Consider the following 17,284-nt stretch of genomic DNA (forward strand, 5'->3'; position numbering starts at 1 on the left):
TAATAAGAAAAGAACCAATCATCTATCCCTCCATTCCCAACAGCTCTTCACATCAAAGTACCCTATATAAATACACTTATTAGTAACTCTTTAAAATTGTTTTTTATACATGCTGTAAAATTATTTTCAGAGAAAAATTATGCATGATGCAAATCATGTATCTTCCATCTCATTCTCTTCATTGGTGAAGAATAAATTATCTTTGGCAAAAAAGAATATATGAAGAAATCTAACTTCTACAAAAAGCATTGCTACTAATTATTCAAAATTTAATCTTGTGCATAGCTTTTTCATTTTCACCCCAAATCCATGATAGTCACTGCTATGATTGGTATACTAAAACATTTTCAAATATGTTGAGATTTTTTGCCCAGGACATATTCCTTAAAACAGACATAATGCTACAAGAAGTCTGAAGATTTTTGTGCATCAATTTCATCAACAGAAACTCATCTATTACATTGAAATATAAAAATTTAAGGTAATTCATATATAATTTAATAATTTAAATTGAACAATTTATTTTGTTTCTTTCCACTGATTTCTGGAGAGAAATGTAACATCATTCCAAGAAATGGCACAATCTAGACATTAACAAGGTATTATATTTAGCTATGTGTTCAAGGAGAATGCTTACATTAGAAACTGAAAATGCATATAAAATGTAGTTGCTATTTTGGATGGTATCTGAAATGGTGAAAAAAAAAGTTATCAGATCAAAATGTAATGTTAAATTCTGTTTTATTTTTACAGTTAGACAACACAGGGAATTTTTAAAAAATAGATATTATTTATTAATGAAGCAAATTAAACAGATTATTCTTTTAAATTAAGGTTCTTAATTATTTTTAAATGAAATTATTTTGGTCGTTTATTTTCCCAGGAAGTAAGGTAATGAATGCATCTTTGCCAAGTTTGATTTTTCAAAGACTTCTAAAATAGTTCTGGAAATTCAGAGAGCACAAAACTTGTAGTAAAATATATATAATTATAACTATTTTTTGAATGATATTTTATCTCTTTTTAGTAACCTGTATAACATTCAGTTTATTTTGGGAAGCCATGGCACACCACAATTTTGGTTTGTATCTTTCAACATGTTTTTTCATTATTTGAAGAATGAGTGAATGTGGAGACGTTAAAGTTTCAAATAAACTTTAATGAGAAAAATTGAAGAAAACAATTATTTTCTGCATCATATATGTAACAATGTAACATAACTTTTTATCAACATGTTTCTTTAACAGGAAACTAAAGATTATAACTAAAATAATTAGGAAGAAACAGAGTAGAAAATGTAAAGGGAATACTAGGATTTATATACAATACTTTGAATAACATTAATTTACTTAAAATTTTAATCCTAGGAAATAAAAATAGAATCAGAACCCGAACTGAAGGTCGTTTTATTGTCTTGTGTTTGATTGATTATTCAGAAAATTTTGATTTTAACTTTTTAACACACTTCAGTATATAGATATCATATTAAATGACTGACTAAATCATAACTCCATATTTTTAACCATTTTATATGACTAAATTATCAATATAATATTTTGCAAGTAAAAAAAAGGAATGAATTTGGAACTATTTATATAATCTGAGAAATGAGAAGAACCTGAAAATCAGGTTCCACATGCTACCAATAGAGGTATTATCTCAAAAACATTCTTTACCTGATGATTATGAAACAATTTATTTCTGCTGGAATCCTCTCTTTCAGAATTTCTATGTAGTAAATGCTTTGAATCTATTCTCAGGGCAGAGCTCACCCTAGTGTGTTTGACTCTAAGGTATTTGAGAAAGAGGGAGAAGGCTGGTGTGCTGGCGTAGAATGAGAAATGGAGAATGGTAGGGCACAGTTTGTGTGTGTGCATGCGTGTGTGTGTAAAATGTACAGGACATAGTGAATGCTCTAGGTCTTGGTAAAGACTGTGGCTCTTAACTGAGCAAAATGGAGAATTGATAGAGGGTTTTGAGCAGAAGTGTGATGATTTGAATCATCTTTTAAGGGGATTACTCTATCTGCTGGTTGGTAAATAGAATGTAAAAAAGGGGGATTGACAAGAGCTCTTGACCTAGAGACCAGGTAGGGAGCTATTGCAGTAATTAAAATGAAAAGTAGTGATGATAATGGTGGAGTTTATGAGACAACCAAGATCAAGGTGGAACCAAGAGAAATTCCTAGGTTGTGACAGACAAAAGTGAACTCTAAAGTTTTTGGCATCTTGTAGAGATGAAATTACCGTCAACTGACAAGGGGAAGACAATATATCTGGTGGAGCAGATATATTGTGGTAATCTACATATTCATAGGAGATAAGACTTAAAAAAGAACAGAATTTTTTTTCATAGGTTCCATATTTTCAAAACTGTAAGAGAGCACACCAATACATAGGCTATTTCTTGGGGTTAATTTAGAGATATTTGGATGTTTCATATACTATATACAAAGGCATATAGGGCATTCTTTAATATATATGAAAAGTAGTGAGCTATAATAGAAGGTAAACTATAATTTTTTTATACATACATATATAAAACACATACTTAAGAGCCTTCTATTAAAAAATGAGATTAAGAAACCTTAAATTTATGAGACTGATTGTAACTAAGTAAATTCAAAGAGATTAATTTTCTATGGCATAATTTAATATTAGCAAAAATGACTCTTTTTATTCCCTTGGTGTACTGAATTCTCAAATTTGGGTCTAATTAAATAAAAGATATTTAATAATTGAAATAAATTGTGACACATTTATATGGCAAAATCTTTATCTCAAATAATTTGACATTAAATAACTAAAGCTTTTTTTTATTGAAGTATAGTTGATTTACAATGTTTCAGGTAAAGCAAAGTGATTCAGTTATACATATATATATATACTTTTTCAAATTCTTGTCCATTATAGTTCATTAAAAGATATTGAATATAGTTCCCTGTGCTATCCATTAGGTCCTTGTTGTTTATCTATTTATATATATAGTATTGTATTTGTTAATCCCAAATTCCCAATTTATCCCTCCCCTGCTACATTAATTAACTAAAACCTTAATGTTGGTTTTATTTTACAGTAATAAAACTTTAGTTTTAACCACTATAATCATATAATATAGTTGAAAATAGGATGCAAGTTATACATCTGTGAATTTATTAACTATTTTAATTTTTATACAGTAATCTAATAAAGATATTTATATTTGTCAGACTTTTTATGATAAACCAAAAGGTAAAACCAAATATTGTAATTAAATATAATTTAAGGGCTTCCCTGGTGGCGCAGTGGTTGAGAGCCCGCCTGCCGATGCAGGGGACACGGGTTCGTGCGGCCCATGTACCGCAAAAAAAAAAAAAAAAAAAAAAAAAAAAAAAAAATATATATATATATATATATAATTTAAATACCAATGTTAAATTTCATAAAGTAACTTAAAATCTTAAGATAGATAAAAAACAGCAATTAAAAATTAAAACTTGTGACATTTTTGTGCAATTTTATAATAAAGGCAAAACTTCCCATCATTAAAATGAACATTTAAAAGCATATCAGTCTGAAACTTACCTTTAGTTTCCCCGTCATCCCAGAAAAAGTCTCCTTTTGCTGCGTTATCTTCATCTAAAGCAACTATAAGTCCTAGAGGGTTATTTCGGCTGTTCAGTAAGTTTGGGTGAATATATGATTAAAAATAAGTGTATAATAGTGAAATATCCTATAATAAATCCATTTCAACATAAGGGACTTGTAGGAGTTCTGCATTCACATGAGAACACTGATATTAATAAAATTCATGTCTATACTTATTAGTAATTTATCAATGAGAAAAATAATTCATATGCTTAGAAAATAAATGAAAGGAATAAATACAATATGGAGGGCTTCCCTGGTGGCACAGTGGTTAAGAATCTGCCTGCCAATGCAGGGAACACAGTTTCGAGCCCTGGTCTGGGAAGATCCCACATTCCGGGGAGCAACAAAGCCTGTGCACCACAAATACTGAGTCTGCTCTCTAGAGCCTGCTCTCTAGAGCCTGTGAGCCACAACTACTGAGCCCACGTGCCAAAACTATTGAAGCCTGTTCGCGTAGAGCCTGTGCTCCAAAACAAGAGAAGCCACTGCAATGAGAAGCCCACGCACCACAATGAAGAGTAGCCCCCCCACGCTCACTGCAACTAGAGAAAGCCCACGCACAGCAACGCGGACCCAACGCAGACAAAAATAAATAAATTAATTAAATTAATTAAAAAAAACACAATATGGAATTCCTTGGGGGCCAAGACACCATCAAAACTGAAACGGTATAAAAATATTTCAATTCAAACAACAAAATTAAATATATCTTATGATTGTTCAATTCAACATGTATTTGCCACATACACATTAACCCTAAATTGCAGTGTACCAAGGTTACAAAACAATGAAAAGCACTACAAAATAAAATTTTAAATGCTAAGTGGAATCTCTAATAGTCTTACAAATGAAGCTAATTCTATCATGTGAAATGAAACATGATGAATATTATTTTAGTTATATATTGCTATAGGTTTTTAAACTTAAAATGAGTCTATACAGTCCAGGTAACTGCTCTATACAGAATATATTCCTTCCAACATGCACTCATCAAAGTGTATGTTTGTCTTGTTCAATACACTCTAGAGTATAACCAATTATTTTGAGAACATAGTCATGAAACAGTTACAATATGAAAGTAATCAATTCTAGAAAACAAAAATAATTAAGTTACTAACACACATCCATTCACTCATTAATTTGTTCCTTCAACAAATATTTAGAGAAAATCAGGAACCTATTCCATAATAGGCTGACACTATTATTGGTTTGGGGACTAAAGCAGTGAAAAGTCAAGTCTGCCTTCATGGAGTTTATAGTCTGGGGGAGTAGACACACTACATACAAGAAAAAGTAAAAATATAATTCCAGATATTCTTAATGTTATGAAGAAAATACAGCAGATTAAGGAATAGATATCTATTGGGGTGTTGTAGAATATGGGGAAATGCGTAGATTCAATATGACACATTCTGTCCATGTACCCAGAATGTATGTTGCAAGATAAAGCACCAGAATTTTCAAGTTTCTGCTTTTTTTCTAAATAGTTCTAAAATTTATTCTTACTGAACGACTTAGTTTCTATCTTGTTCTTTACTTAACAGAAATATCTACCTCATTTATTAACTTAAAACGTTTTAGCTGAAAGAAAAACATTGTGACATTTATGTATTGAAAATCCAGATATGTAACAACTGACACTTTACTCAATTATATAACTTACTTAATACTTCATTTTTTATTAAGAATCAGCAATTCACTTTAATTACACATATTCTTTAGAGAATGTCAGTACATTTTGGCATAGGAAAAAAATTTCTAATCTATGCTTATTTTTTAAATCAAGAAGTTTGTAGTAATATACATAATTTGATTCTTCTTTTTATAACCATGATGGTTATATGTAAGAAGTCCTTACGTATATCAAATATCTTAGTGAAAAAACTAAGTATCAATATTTTCATACTTAGTGAAAAAACTAAGTATCAATATTTGATTCTTTATAAAAATGTGAAACATTAAAACGAATTATATTTCAGATTTCAGTTAATGCCTTTTCATTTTACCTTGCTGTTGTAGTTACAGCAGGTTGTTGAATGGGGATAATGTAACCTCCTCTAAGATGTAATCCTATTTTGTCTGCTGGAAGATACATATCAACACGTTGTCCTTTCCATGGCCTTTTTGCACCCTAATATTTGGAAGATAAAAATATTTTTTTCATTATTGTAAAGAATTTAAACCCCATTTTGCAAGAATTACACATAGAAATAGTTCTTATTATGAGAAATTCGTGTCATCTTAGTGAATATTAACATATTTTCTAACTTTTAAAGAAAACTCTTTTTCAGTTTACTGATGAAATATGGGCAAAAATAAGTTTGGTTTCACAAAAAAAATCAACATAGAGAAATCCATTTTCCCTTCTACAATAATTAACAATATTCTTAATTAGCACTATTTTTTTACTCTTTATTTTGGTTTAAAGTTAACCATGTCTCAAGAAAGAGTTTTTAAAAAATCATTTCTTCTAAAAATAAAGGGTCTGCTTAGCAAATATAAGTGCATTACAAAATACTTTCCTTTAAAATAAATATTCTCAGAAGGTCTTGGTCAATTAAAAAAAAATAGGTTGTGTGTATGAATCCTGCTACGTTGCCTTTTCAAGACTGAGATGAAAATCTTTCCCAAGCATTACAATATACCATATAAAAACAAATGTTTAAGATTAAAATACTCAATTCTTCTGGCCATAAGATGAATATGTAAAATAGGGAAATTATTAAAATAAGTTACTACTCCTTCTTAAAATTACTCGACCTTTTATTTCCACAATTTATAATGGATAACTCTTTACACTAAAGAATATAACTTCATATTAATCATGTGCAACAAAACATACTTTCTCACATGCAACAAAATGTACACCTGCACAGACTCTTCCACATTATTAAAATTTGGAATTATTATTTTTTATAATAATAACAGAACTACTGAAAAAAAGATATGCTGTGTGTTTGGAGTTAAGTTTCCATGTACAGATGTTGAGCAATATGTACTTGTGATCTATTATTATATTAAGGTTACTTACAGTTTCAAAATCATACCAAGTAGCATTAGGGATGTATGCACTCACTGTATCTGCTCCCTAAAATAGACAAGATAATTTATATATAGATATATATAGATATATATTTTTTACTTCAATATGTAATGGAAGAGAATCACATCAAATGTTAAGTTGGATTTTCATAGTGAAGTGAAAAGAAACTTCCTTTGTATTGTTATTCTCCAATATTTTCTATATATAGTAATCAAAAGGCTATTTTACTAGCTTTAGATATTATAATGTAAAATATTCCTAAAGCAAAGATGAAATGAATTTAAGTGGCAACTAAAATAATGGATACATGCATTTGTATTGCTATAATCTACATGGTAATTGTGAGTGTGAAAACATTCATTTCTGTATATTTCTGAATATAGACTTTTAAATAACAGATAAAAACCATATAACTCATTAGACTATTTTTCAACATTTTCATATGATCCACTGGTTTTCAAGTTCACCTTTATTTACAATATAGCAAAATTTCAATGTCTATGTCTACTTGAATGAGAATTCCTTGTTATTACTATAAGATTTGATTTGATTTCATAAATAAACCTTTCCTTTTCAGAAGAATACTAATTTTATACAACATTTTTCTACCCAGTACATATTATATATTTGAACAGCATAAATCTACTTAATATACTTATAATTTTTCACAATTTCTTCTGCATTTTAGAATTCAATTTAACACTTATCAGGTTGAAGCAGTCTATTGAGTAACATTTATTACCCAGATGTTTTGTAATTTAGTGTGGATTTGATTATACAAAGTTTCCATTAAAATATAAATTTATTAAAATTGTATCCTACCTGTTTCAAGACAGGGGTAATAAGTAATGAGGGGCCCCATAAGAACTGTGTGTCCTCAATCCAGCTGTTAGTATCCTCATAAAACCTAAGAACAATGACAATATTTACAATACAAAGATAAAAAATAAGTTTATCCAAATTCTTCATTTGGTTTATCTTTTAAGTTTTTCCCTGGGAATAATTATTGTCTTTAATTTTACTTATTTGATATGTCATTTTGAATCTATAGTTATTACATCCTTATGGTTCATCTGACACTCAAAAAAAGAAGGTAGAAAGGAAGGGAGAGAGGGGAGAAAAGAGGGAGAGGGGGAGAGAGGAAATTAGTTCATTTGGGACTCAAAAAAATCCATCATATATGATAATGCTCCTTTTTATCTGTAATAAACAACTCTTCTGTTTAATTCATTTTTCTCCTGTAAGATAGGTTCATAAAGTACCAGAAATATTTCATATTCTACTTTCCTCCTTTTACACTTTTTTCTTTATAAACTCCCATTTTGACTTGGATTTGAAAGGATCTTTAGTCATTTCTTGAGGAAAGTCCCTGCCTTGGTCAAGAAGTACAAAGACAAGCACAATTCATTGTTTTGTAACTATGCTATACACTATCTATAATTAGATGATTTTCACAATATATACATGATTATGTTTTCAGTATTCTATATTTAATATTGCTTATTGATATAATTTCTCAAATTATTCCACATATCTTTTTCCTTTTAAGTTCTATTCAATTCTCACATTTCTAGATTAATCTTGCCCAATTCACCAAATTAATTATATTTACTACTATCATTCCACAGTTAATCAACTTATTTACATAAATATAAGAAAAAGCAGTAGAAATCTACTTGACATCTTGATTTACCTCTATTCATTTTTCATATGTCTGAATATAATTTGAAAGATACTGAAATTCTTGAACACAGTACTCACTCATGAAGAACTGGCCTTGCTACTGTTTCTCCAAACATATGGGCTTTATAAAATAGAGTATAGAGGAAAGGTAACAAGGTATAGCGAATATTCAAATAGTGCCTTGATGAATTAACCAAAAGAGAATTCGGTCCAAAAAATGCTGGATCCTGATGCTGTGGCATAAATAGAGGAATTGAAATAAGAAATTAAAACATGAGTGAAAATTAAAATAGAAAAATTAAATGTATTTTTGAAAACCAAAATATATACATTTTATCTTGTTTGTAAAAAGTTGAGATTACTCCTATTTCACTATCAAAGGATATGAATTTCTAACTTTTATGTTTTCATTTGGATATATATATTAATTAAACTTTACTTTAAAGTGGACATTTCCCATTTAAATATACATACTTAGAGAAGATGGAAACTATTTTAACAAAGCATTCTTCTCTTCTATTATTTGTGGTAGATTGAATTATTGGCCCCAATTTTCATGCTTCTTTGTACCCTCAACTTTTGCTATGTGACTTTGCACCTACCTCTAGCAGTGGATTGTACTTCCCCACCACTTGGCTTTGTGCTCAGCTATATGACATATTCTGGCCAATGGAGTCTTACTACATGTGACACCTTCAAGTAAGGGCTGGAAATGTGCTTGCCTGAGGACTTGCTGCCTTGTGCCTTGCCATTGCTATTAGAACAATAAGCCCAAATGGCCTGCTAGCCAAGGGATACAGGGAACAGAGATGCCTGGCCAGCCTATAGGCTTACAACTTGAAGGGCAGACTCCTTGCTGAGCCCAAGCTAGATTAGCTGACTCTCTCAGCCAAGGTGTAATGATGTGAGCAAACCTGCTTAGATTTCCTGCTATGGGTAACAAAATTAACTGAGGGAACCAGCTACTGCTTCCCTAGATTCACCATCATATTTACCTCAAAGCCACATTTCCCTTTGGCTGCTTCCAGGAAATCAATGAGCAAGGTGGGACTACTATTCAGGCCCATTCCAGGGAGATACAGGGTTCTCCCAGCGGTCAACTTTGCCTTGAGGACTCCCTACTGGACGGTAGTTTCCTTAGAACTGGGCTGTAGTATATAACTCTCCCTATCAAACCTTCTTTGCCTTCATCTTCACCTGGTTCAGACCTGAATTGTGATCTGAAGGCTCTCTCCACTTTCTCCTGCTTCCTCTCCTTTATCCACCACAAGTGCTTCACCAATAAATCTCTAACATGTCTAATTGTCTCTTGGCATCTGCTTTTTGTAGGACAGAAATGAACACAAATTATAATGTAATTCATATCAGGAACTCCCATGAATGCAAATTTCTTAAAGCATCACTTAGGTAGATTAGGAAGTGACGAATATCCAATTTATATCTTTTACTTCTGTACTATCATGCTTCCTTCCAGGCTGAGCTCTGAGTGGTTGTCCCTCTTCTCAAAGAGAATTAAGCCCCAGTGTGTGCACAGTGAATAATTTTTAACCAACACGTACTTAATTGACTTAATGCTTTCAACTAATTTCCTCATTCTCTTTGAGAAATATACCTATGAGAGCCCACTGCACGCTGAATGCTCAGTTCAGATGCATGTTTTAAAAGTGTTAGTTTTATTTTTTCCCCACCTGTCATTACAGTTTTACCTATTACAGAAAGACTATGGCCTCAGACTGCTTTGCAAGTATCTTTAATTTCTTGTGTATATTTAATGAAAGAAAAACTAGAAATCCTTAATAGTATATTATATTTTAATGAAAGTTACCTGAACTTATATTGTTAGAATGTAAGAATCCAGTCTCAAAAAGCTTTGTCCTTAACTTAAAATATTGTGATTTAACACATGTGTATATGCTTTAGGCTTAAATAAAATATTTATGCTATGTCTCATGATTTCCTTATTTGATCATATTTATATATACAAACTATTTATAGACCTTGAGAAGAGGACTTCCAACTCTTGTTTATGAATTATACTACAAACTTTCAGACCAGATCTTCTATAGATATAAATTTAAGTTTAAAATTATGTTTTATTTTGAAACATGGAGAACAAGAGGCATTTACCTCATATCCATCAGCATTATGGTTTCTGGAAAATGGATAAAAAGCCCCAAGTTGCATCCACCTTCTGCAAAGCTCTTCTGTGGTCTCAGCCACAAATCCACAGATATCTGCTCCAACCTAAATAACATACATATCTATTATTTACAGTGTAAGCCTTCTCAGATTTGCCCAGAGCATCACATTTTGTGCCTCAGCTGATTAATTTGCACTAACAATCTTTTTGTTTTACTGTCTTCATATACTCTTCCTTGGCCAAGTTTATTTTCCATTTTTGCCACATTACTTGCCACTAATTGAATGTATAAAGCTAAAATTGTATTATTAAAATGTGTTGCTTCTTAATCAAAAACTCACCACCTATGATTTGACTTTTCCTATTTATAATATATTACTGTAGCAGTAAAATAGTATAAAAAAATTGCCAGATGTATGCTCATATATAATTGCATTCCTCATCCTTCAAGGACCCTCCAGAGGAAAAAAAAAAACTAACAACAAACTATTATCCTTAACTTACTATCAATATTTACTGTTTACAAGCATTTCTTTATTTTTCTAAATAGTATATATCTATAAACAATATATAACATTGTTTTGCATGCTTATTAACTTTGTATAGATGGCGTGTTGTATGCATTACACGGTATTTCAATTTTTTCTCAAAGTGTTACTTTTGTGAGATTCAATTATGTTAATATGGCTGTAATTCTCTATCGTATGGTATCCCATCACTATAAAATATGCTTCTATGAAGTGTCTATATAGGTTTCTTTGTGAATATGTAAAATATAGTCTTATTCTGTAATATATATATATAGGATTATTTTCCTGATTTATTGGAAAAGTACATTGTTTAATCAAAACTGGTTGTTACCATTTATAAGCACAGTCACAGTACATAAAAGCTGCCATTGCTCCATTTTCTTGTCAATTTCTGATATTTTCAGACTTTTAATTTTTTTTTTTTTTTTTTTTTGGGGGTACACGCGCCTCTCACTGTTGTGGCCTCTCCCGTTGCGGAGCACAGGCTCTGGACCCACAGGCTCAGCGGCCATGGCTCACAGGCTTAGCCGCTCCGCGGCATGTGGGATCTTCCCGGACCAGGACATGAACCCGTGTGGCCTGCATCGGCAGGCAGACTCCCAACCACTGTGCCACCAGGGAAGCCCCAGACTTTTAATTTTTATCACCTATATATATTAAATGTATCTTACCAAACTTTTTACTTGCATTTCTCTGATTACTAGGAAAGTTGAGAATTTTTTTCATATTTTTATTGAATCCATATGGATTTCTCTTTCTATAGAATTGCTTGTATATATCCTTTGCTAATTTTTCTATTGTTTTTACCTTCTACAGATTTGTAGTATGTTCTTCAAATTAAATACTAATCATTTGTTGGTTATATGAATTGAAAATATAATTTTCCAGTAGTAGAAACATTTTATTTCTAACTTTTTAAAATAGACTTTTGATGAACAGAAGTTTTCTTTTTGTTGTAACCAAATTAATGTGTCTTTATTATTTGTGCCTTCTGTGTTCTGTTTATGAAATTCTTCTCTTAACCTAATGTCATAAAGTTACCCACTTATATTTTCTTCTAAGATGTTTAATTTTCACACATCGATTGGGTATGAGGTGAGACAGAGAGCCATTTTATTTTATTTTTTAAATGGATAATCAATTGTCCATATGAATGGTTGATACTTTCCTCACTCATCTACAGTGATAGTGCTACCATTAAACAAATTTCCACTAATGTATGGGCCCATGTCCTATTTTGCAATATTAATCTATTTGAATATTCACAGTTAAGTATCATTGTGTTATATTATTATTTTATCTGGTAAGGCAAATACTTTGCTCTTTTCTACTTCTTTAAATTGTATTGTCTTCCATATGAAGTTTAGAATAATCTTTTATATTCTTCAAATTCCCTGTATAGTTTAAATTGGACTATCACTGAATTTGGATAATAGTTTGGGAAGAATGCATATTTTTAGTATATTGAGACTTCTTTTCCATGAAAATGGTATATCTTTAATTTACTAAGTTATTAAAATTTCTCTCAAAAAGTCCTACACTTAGTTTGAATATTTACTCCTGGTTATTGTTTATTAATTAGTTGCTATACTGTATAACACCTTACCTTGAAATACATCTTAAAATTGCTTATTTTTTTCTGCTTTTTTTACACAAAACTAGCCGTGTATTGGTCTATTTTATTCAAACTTTCAGCGTCACCTTTGTACTTTGTTAACTTTTCTCTAGAGACATTGCTTTCATTGCGTTCATTTCTTCTCTTATTTTCATTACCTACATCTTTAGGTTTATTCTGTTTTTCTTTTTCCATTTTCTTAATTCATGCCCTTCATTAATTAATATTCAACCCTTCTCTGTTTATAATCTAAGCATTTAAGGTCAAAATTTTTCTTCTAAATACCAATTTAGCTTATATCCCACAGTTCTGATATGAAGTACAATTGTCAGCTTTCAGTTTTAAGGTTTTTCTCTCTCATTTCCATTCAGTTTATTTTGGTGAATCATTTGGTAATGTGTTTTTTTACTTTCCAAATTCAAGATGGTATGTGTGTGTGTGTGTGTGTGTGTGTGTGTGTTAGCTTTTTGTTGTTGGTTTGTTTATGGTTTTCATTTGGTTCAATGAATATGAAAGAATACATGAACAACTATAATTTTCTAAATGTTTTACATTTATTTTGTTATGTAATGACACTCTTTAGTGTTGAATATCAACATTACATAGTTCTTTTTTTTGCTAGATATAGAGACCAGATTTCTTATGTTTAGAATTGCATATATAAATTTTCTCTGCTTCAAAAATTTGAAAATTTTCTCTGTCATTATTTTTTATCTTTTAAATAGAGGAAAGAGCTTTATTTTTTTTAACCTAAACTGACAGTCTAGTATTTTAAATATATCTAGACTTTTGATATTTACTTTTATTACTATCCCAAATTTGGATTTTCCCCTACCATTTTCTATGGTGCTTTATATTTATTATATAAGTTTTTCTATGCTTTGTTTATACTGACATTTGTTTCATGAATTAGTTGGATTTGATTGAATTTTCTTCATTCTATCTTTCCATTCTAATGGCTTGAGTGTTATAGACATCATCCACAATCTTATTTTCCTCATAAATTCCCTAGGAATAAAGACTTAAATTTTCTGTCACATACCTTTAATCATTTTACTGAAAATTATTGATGATAATATTACAAAATTAATTGTAATTACAGTGTTTATAAATAACATGGTATAACACCACTTACCAAAGGTATTCCAAACAAACCAAACTCCAGCATTCCTGTAATAGACCATTCCATTTGTTCCCAAGAAGCAGTATTGTCTCCTAACCAATGTGCAGCATAGCTTCCAGATCCAGCAAAAGTTGACCGGGAGAGAATAAAGCTTCTTTTATTAGGAAAAACTTTTTGTACAGCTCTAAAAACAAAATCAAATTAATAAATAACATTTACTTTAAAATAATATTGATTTTATAAATTCTAAAATCTTAATTTCAGTGCATGTATTACAGCTCCTAGAGCTAAGCCATAATATTTGTAACTATTTTATCAATACTTTATATTAATTTTGTATTTAGCTATAAATATTTACTTCGTTAAATACATTCTGATCAAACACAGAGAAAAGAAATCTTCTAGAAAAGATTTAAACTTTGAATAATATTCTTTACCAAATTAAACATGTGCTTTTTGTATCCACTCAATATTTGTTTTTAAAATGTATGATTTAAACCGATTGAAATCTCTTTAAAATACAAAATATTGTAATCTAAACTTGAACACAATACACATTTTTGTGGTTCAGTGATGTTAATTATACCTTAATATCTGCATTTTCAAATATTATCAAGCAATGTTGAAATAAAACTAATATATTTGAGAGGTATTTTATTTTGTTTTTAGAAGTTCATCATCCACAAATATTGGCATTATTCATCTCACCACTATTGGTACCTGAATGTTGTTGACAATTTCTTTCCATATTTGGAAAATAATCAGAAAAAAGATACAAAAGTTTAATTCAGTATCTAAAGTTATCCAGATTACCATAGTAAAAGTATAATAGTATTCTCATGTGCTTTTTCTATAATATTACTTATATATGAACTATAGTGCTCTTTTTTCTTTCTAGAATTTATTTATTCATACTCCATGACATATAATGCTCTCTTAAGTAAACAAACACTATGAAGATACTGTATAAAATTTTTGGGTTTTTTTTTTTTTTTTTTGCATTACACGGGCCTCTCACTGTTGTGGCCCAACAGTTGTGGAGCACAGGCTCCCAACACACAGGCTCAGTGGCCATGGCTCACAGGCCCAGCTGCTCCACGGCATGTGGGATCCTCCTGGACCAGGGCACGAACCCGTGTCCCCTGCATCGGCAGGTGGACTCTCAACCACTGCGCCACCAGGGAAGCCCCTACAATTTTGATATCATTGTATGATCTGGGACCAAATATGGTTTTGAATTAAAACTTGAATACAGTTAATTATGAGAAAATTTAAAATTTATAGACACAGAATCTGGTTTTTATTAACTATAGCATTATAGGTCCTTATACTATGCCTGGAAAATAGTAGGCAATCAATATATGATTGTCCCCTTCCTTTGTTTTGTATCACGCTCCTTTTTTATATACAAGCAACACATTCTATTAGAGAATTACTTTGTGAGATAATACATAGAAATCTATAAATTAATTGAAACTCGTCATTTTTTTGGTTTTTTATTTATTATTTATTTTTAACATTTTTATTGGAGTATAATTGTTTTACAATGGTGTGTTAGTTTCTGCTGTATAACAAAGTGAATCAACTATACGTATACATATATCACCATATCACCTCCCTCTTGCCTCTCACTCATACCTACCCTATCCCACACCTCCAGGTGGTCACAGAGCACCAAGCTGATCTCCCTGTGCTGTGCACCTGCTTCCCACTAGCAACCTATTTTACATTTGGTAGTGTATATATGTCAATGCCACTCTCTCACTTCGTCCCAGCTTACCCTTCCCCCTCCCTGTATCCTCAAGTCCATTCTCTACATCTGTGTCTTTATTTCTGTCCTGCCCCTAGGTTCTTCAGAACCATTTTTTTCTTCTTAGATTCCATATATATGTGTTAGAATATGGTATTTGTTTTTCTCTTTCTGACTTACTTCACTCTGTATGACAGACTCTAGGTCTACCTACCTCACTACAAATAACTCAAGTTCATTTCTTTTTATGGCTGAGTAATATTCCATTGTATATATGTGACACATTTTCTGTATCCATTCATCTGTCGATGGACACTCAGGTTGCTTCCATGTCCTGGCTATTGTAAATAGAACTGCAATGAACATTATGGTACATGACTCTTTTTGAATTCTCGTTTTCTCAGGATATATGCAGAGTAGAGGGATTGTTGGGTCGTATGGTAGTCCTATTTCTAGTTTTTTAAGGAACCTCCATACTGTTCTCCATACTGGCTGTATAAATTTACATTCCCACCAACAGTGCAAGAGGGTTCCCTTTTCTCCACACCCTCTCCAGCATTTATTGTTTGTAGATTTTTTGATGATGGACATTCTGACTGGTGTGAGGTGATACCTCATAGTAATTTTGATTTGCATTTCTCTAATGATTAGTGATGTTGAGAATCCTTTCATGTGTTTGTTGGCAATCTGTATATCTTTTTCTGGAGAAATGTCTATTTACGTCTTCTGCTCATTTTTGGATTGGGTGTTTTTTTTTTTTAATATTGAGCTTCACGAGTTACTTGTAAATTTTGGAGATTAATCCTTTGTCAATTGCTTCATTGGCAAATATTTTCTCACATTCTGAGGGTTTTCTTTTCATCTTGTTTATGGTTTCCTTTGCTGTGCAAAAGTTTTAAGTTTCATTAGATCCCACTTGTTTATTTTTGTTTTTATTTCCATTTCTCTAGGAGATGGGTCAAAAAGGATCTCGCTGTGATTTACGTCACAGAGTCTTCTGCCTATGCTTTCCTCTAAGACCTTTACAGTGTCTGACCTTACATTTAGGTCTTTAATCCATTTTGAGTTTATTTTTGTATATGCTGTTAGGGAGTATTCTAATTTCATTCTTTTACCTGTAGGTGACCAGGTTTCCCAGAACCACTTATTGAAGAGGCTGTCTTTTCTCCAACATATATTCTTGCCTCCTTTATCAAAAATAAGGTGACCATATCTGCATGGGTTTATCTCTGGGCTTTCCATCCGGTTCCATTGACCTATATTTCTGTTTTCATGCCAGTACCATACTGTCTTGATTAATGTACCTTTGTAATATAGTCTGAAGTCTGGGAGCCTGATTCCTCCAGCTCCATTTTTCTTTCTCAAGATTGCTTTGGCTCTTCAGGGTCTTTTGTTTTTCCATACAAATTGTGATATTTTTTGTTCTAGTTCTGTGAAAAATGCCATTGGTAGTTTGATAAGAATTGTAGTGAATCCATAGATTGCCATAGATTGCCTTGGGTAGTATAGTCATTTTCACAATGTTGATTCTTCCAATCCAAGAACATGGTATATCTCTCCATTTTTCTTTCTCAAGATTGCTTTGGCTCTTCAGGGTCTTTTGTTTTTCCATACAAATTGTGATATTTTTTGTTCTAGTTCTGTGAAAAATGCCATTGGTAGTTTGATAAGAATTGTAGTGAATCCATAGATTGCCATAGATTGCCTTGGGTAGTATAGTCATTTTCACAATGTTGATTCTTCCAACCCAAGAACATGGTATATCTCTCCA

General features: G+C 31.1%; 1 protein-coding gene across 1 annotated transcript in view; it reads right to left on the reverse strand.

Moving 5' to 3' along the window:
* The window catches only part of SI (sucrase-isomaltase), a 101,747-nt gene that overhangs the window by 48,331 nt on the left and 36,132 nt on the right, over positions 1 to 17,284 (reverse strand). The window contains exons 15-22 of the mRNA XM_007107987.2: positions 13,776 to 13,947; positions 10,483 to 10,599; positions 8,434 to 8,588; positions 7,495 to 7,579; positions 6,661 to 6,717; positions 5,636 to 5,760; positions 3,564 to 3,652; positions 638 to 687 (exon numbers count right to left, since the gene is read on the reverse strand). Coding sequence (XP_007108049.2) covers positions 638 to 687; positions 3,564 to 3,652; positions 5,636 to 5,760; positions 6,661 to 6,717; positions 7,495 to 7,579; positions 8,434 to 8,588; positions 10,483 to 10,599; positions 13,776 to 13,947 — 850 coding nt within the window. The remainder of the gene's footprint in view (positions 1 to 637; positions 688 to 3,563; positions 3,653 to 5,635; positions 5,761 to 6,660; positions 6,718 to 7,494; positions 7,580 to 8,433; positions 8,589 to 10,482; positions 10,600 to 13,775; positions 13,948 to 17,284) is intronic.

Source organism: Physeter macrocephalus, chromosome 1, assembly GCF_002837175.3.
Source record: "Physeter macrocephalus isolate SW-GA chromosome 1, ASM283717v5, whole genome shotgun sequence".
Taxonomy (NCBI): Eukaryota; Metazoa; Chordata; class Mammalia; order Artiodactyla; family Physeteridae; genus Physeter; species Physeter macrocephalus.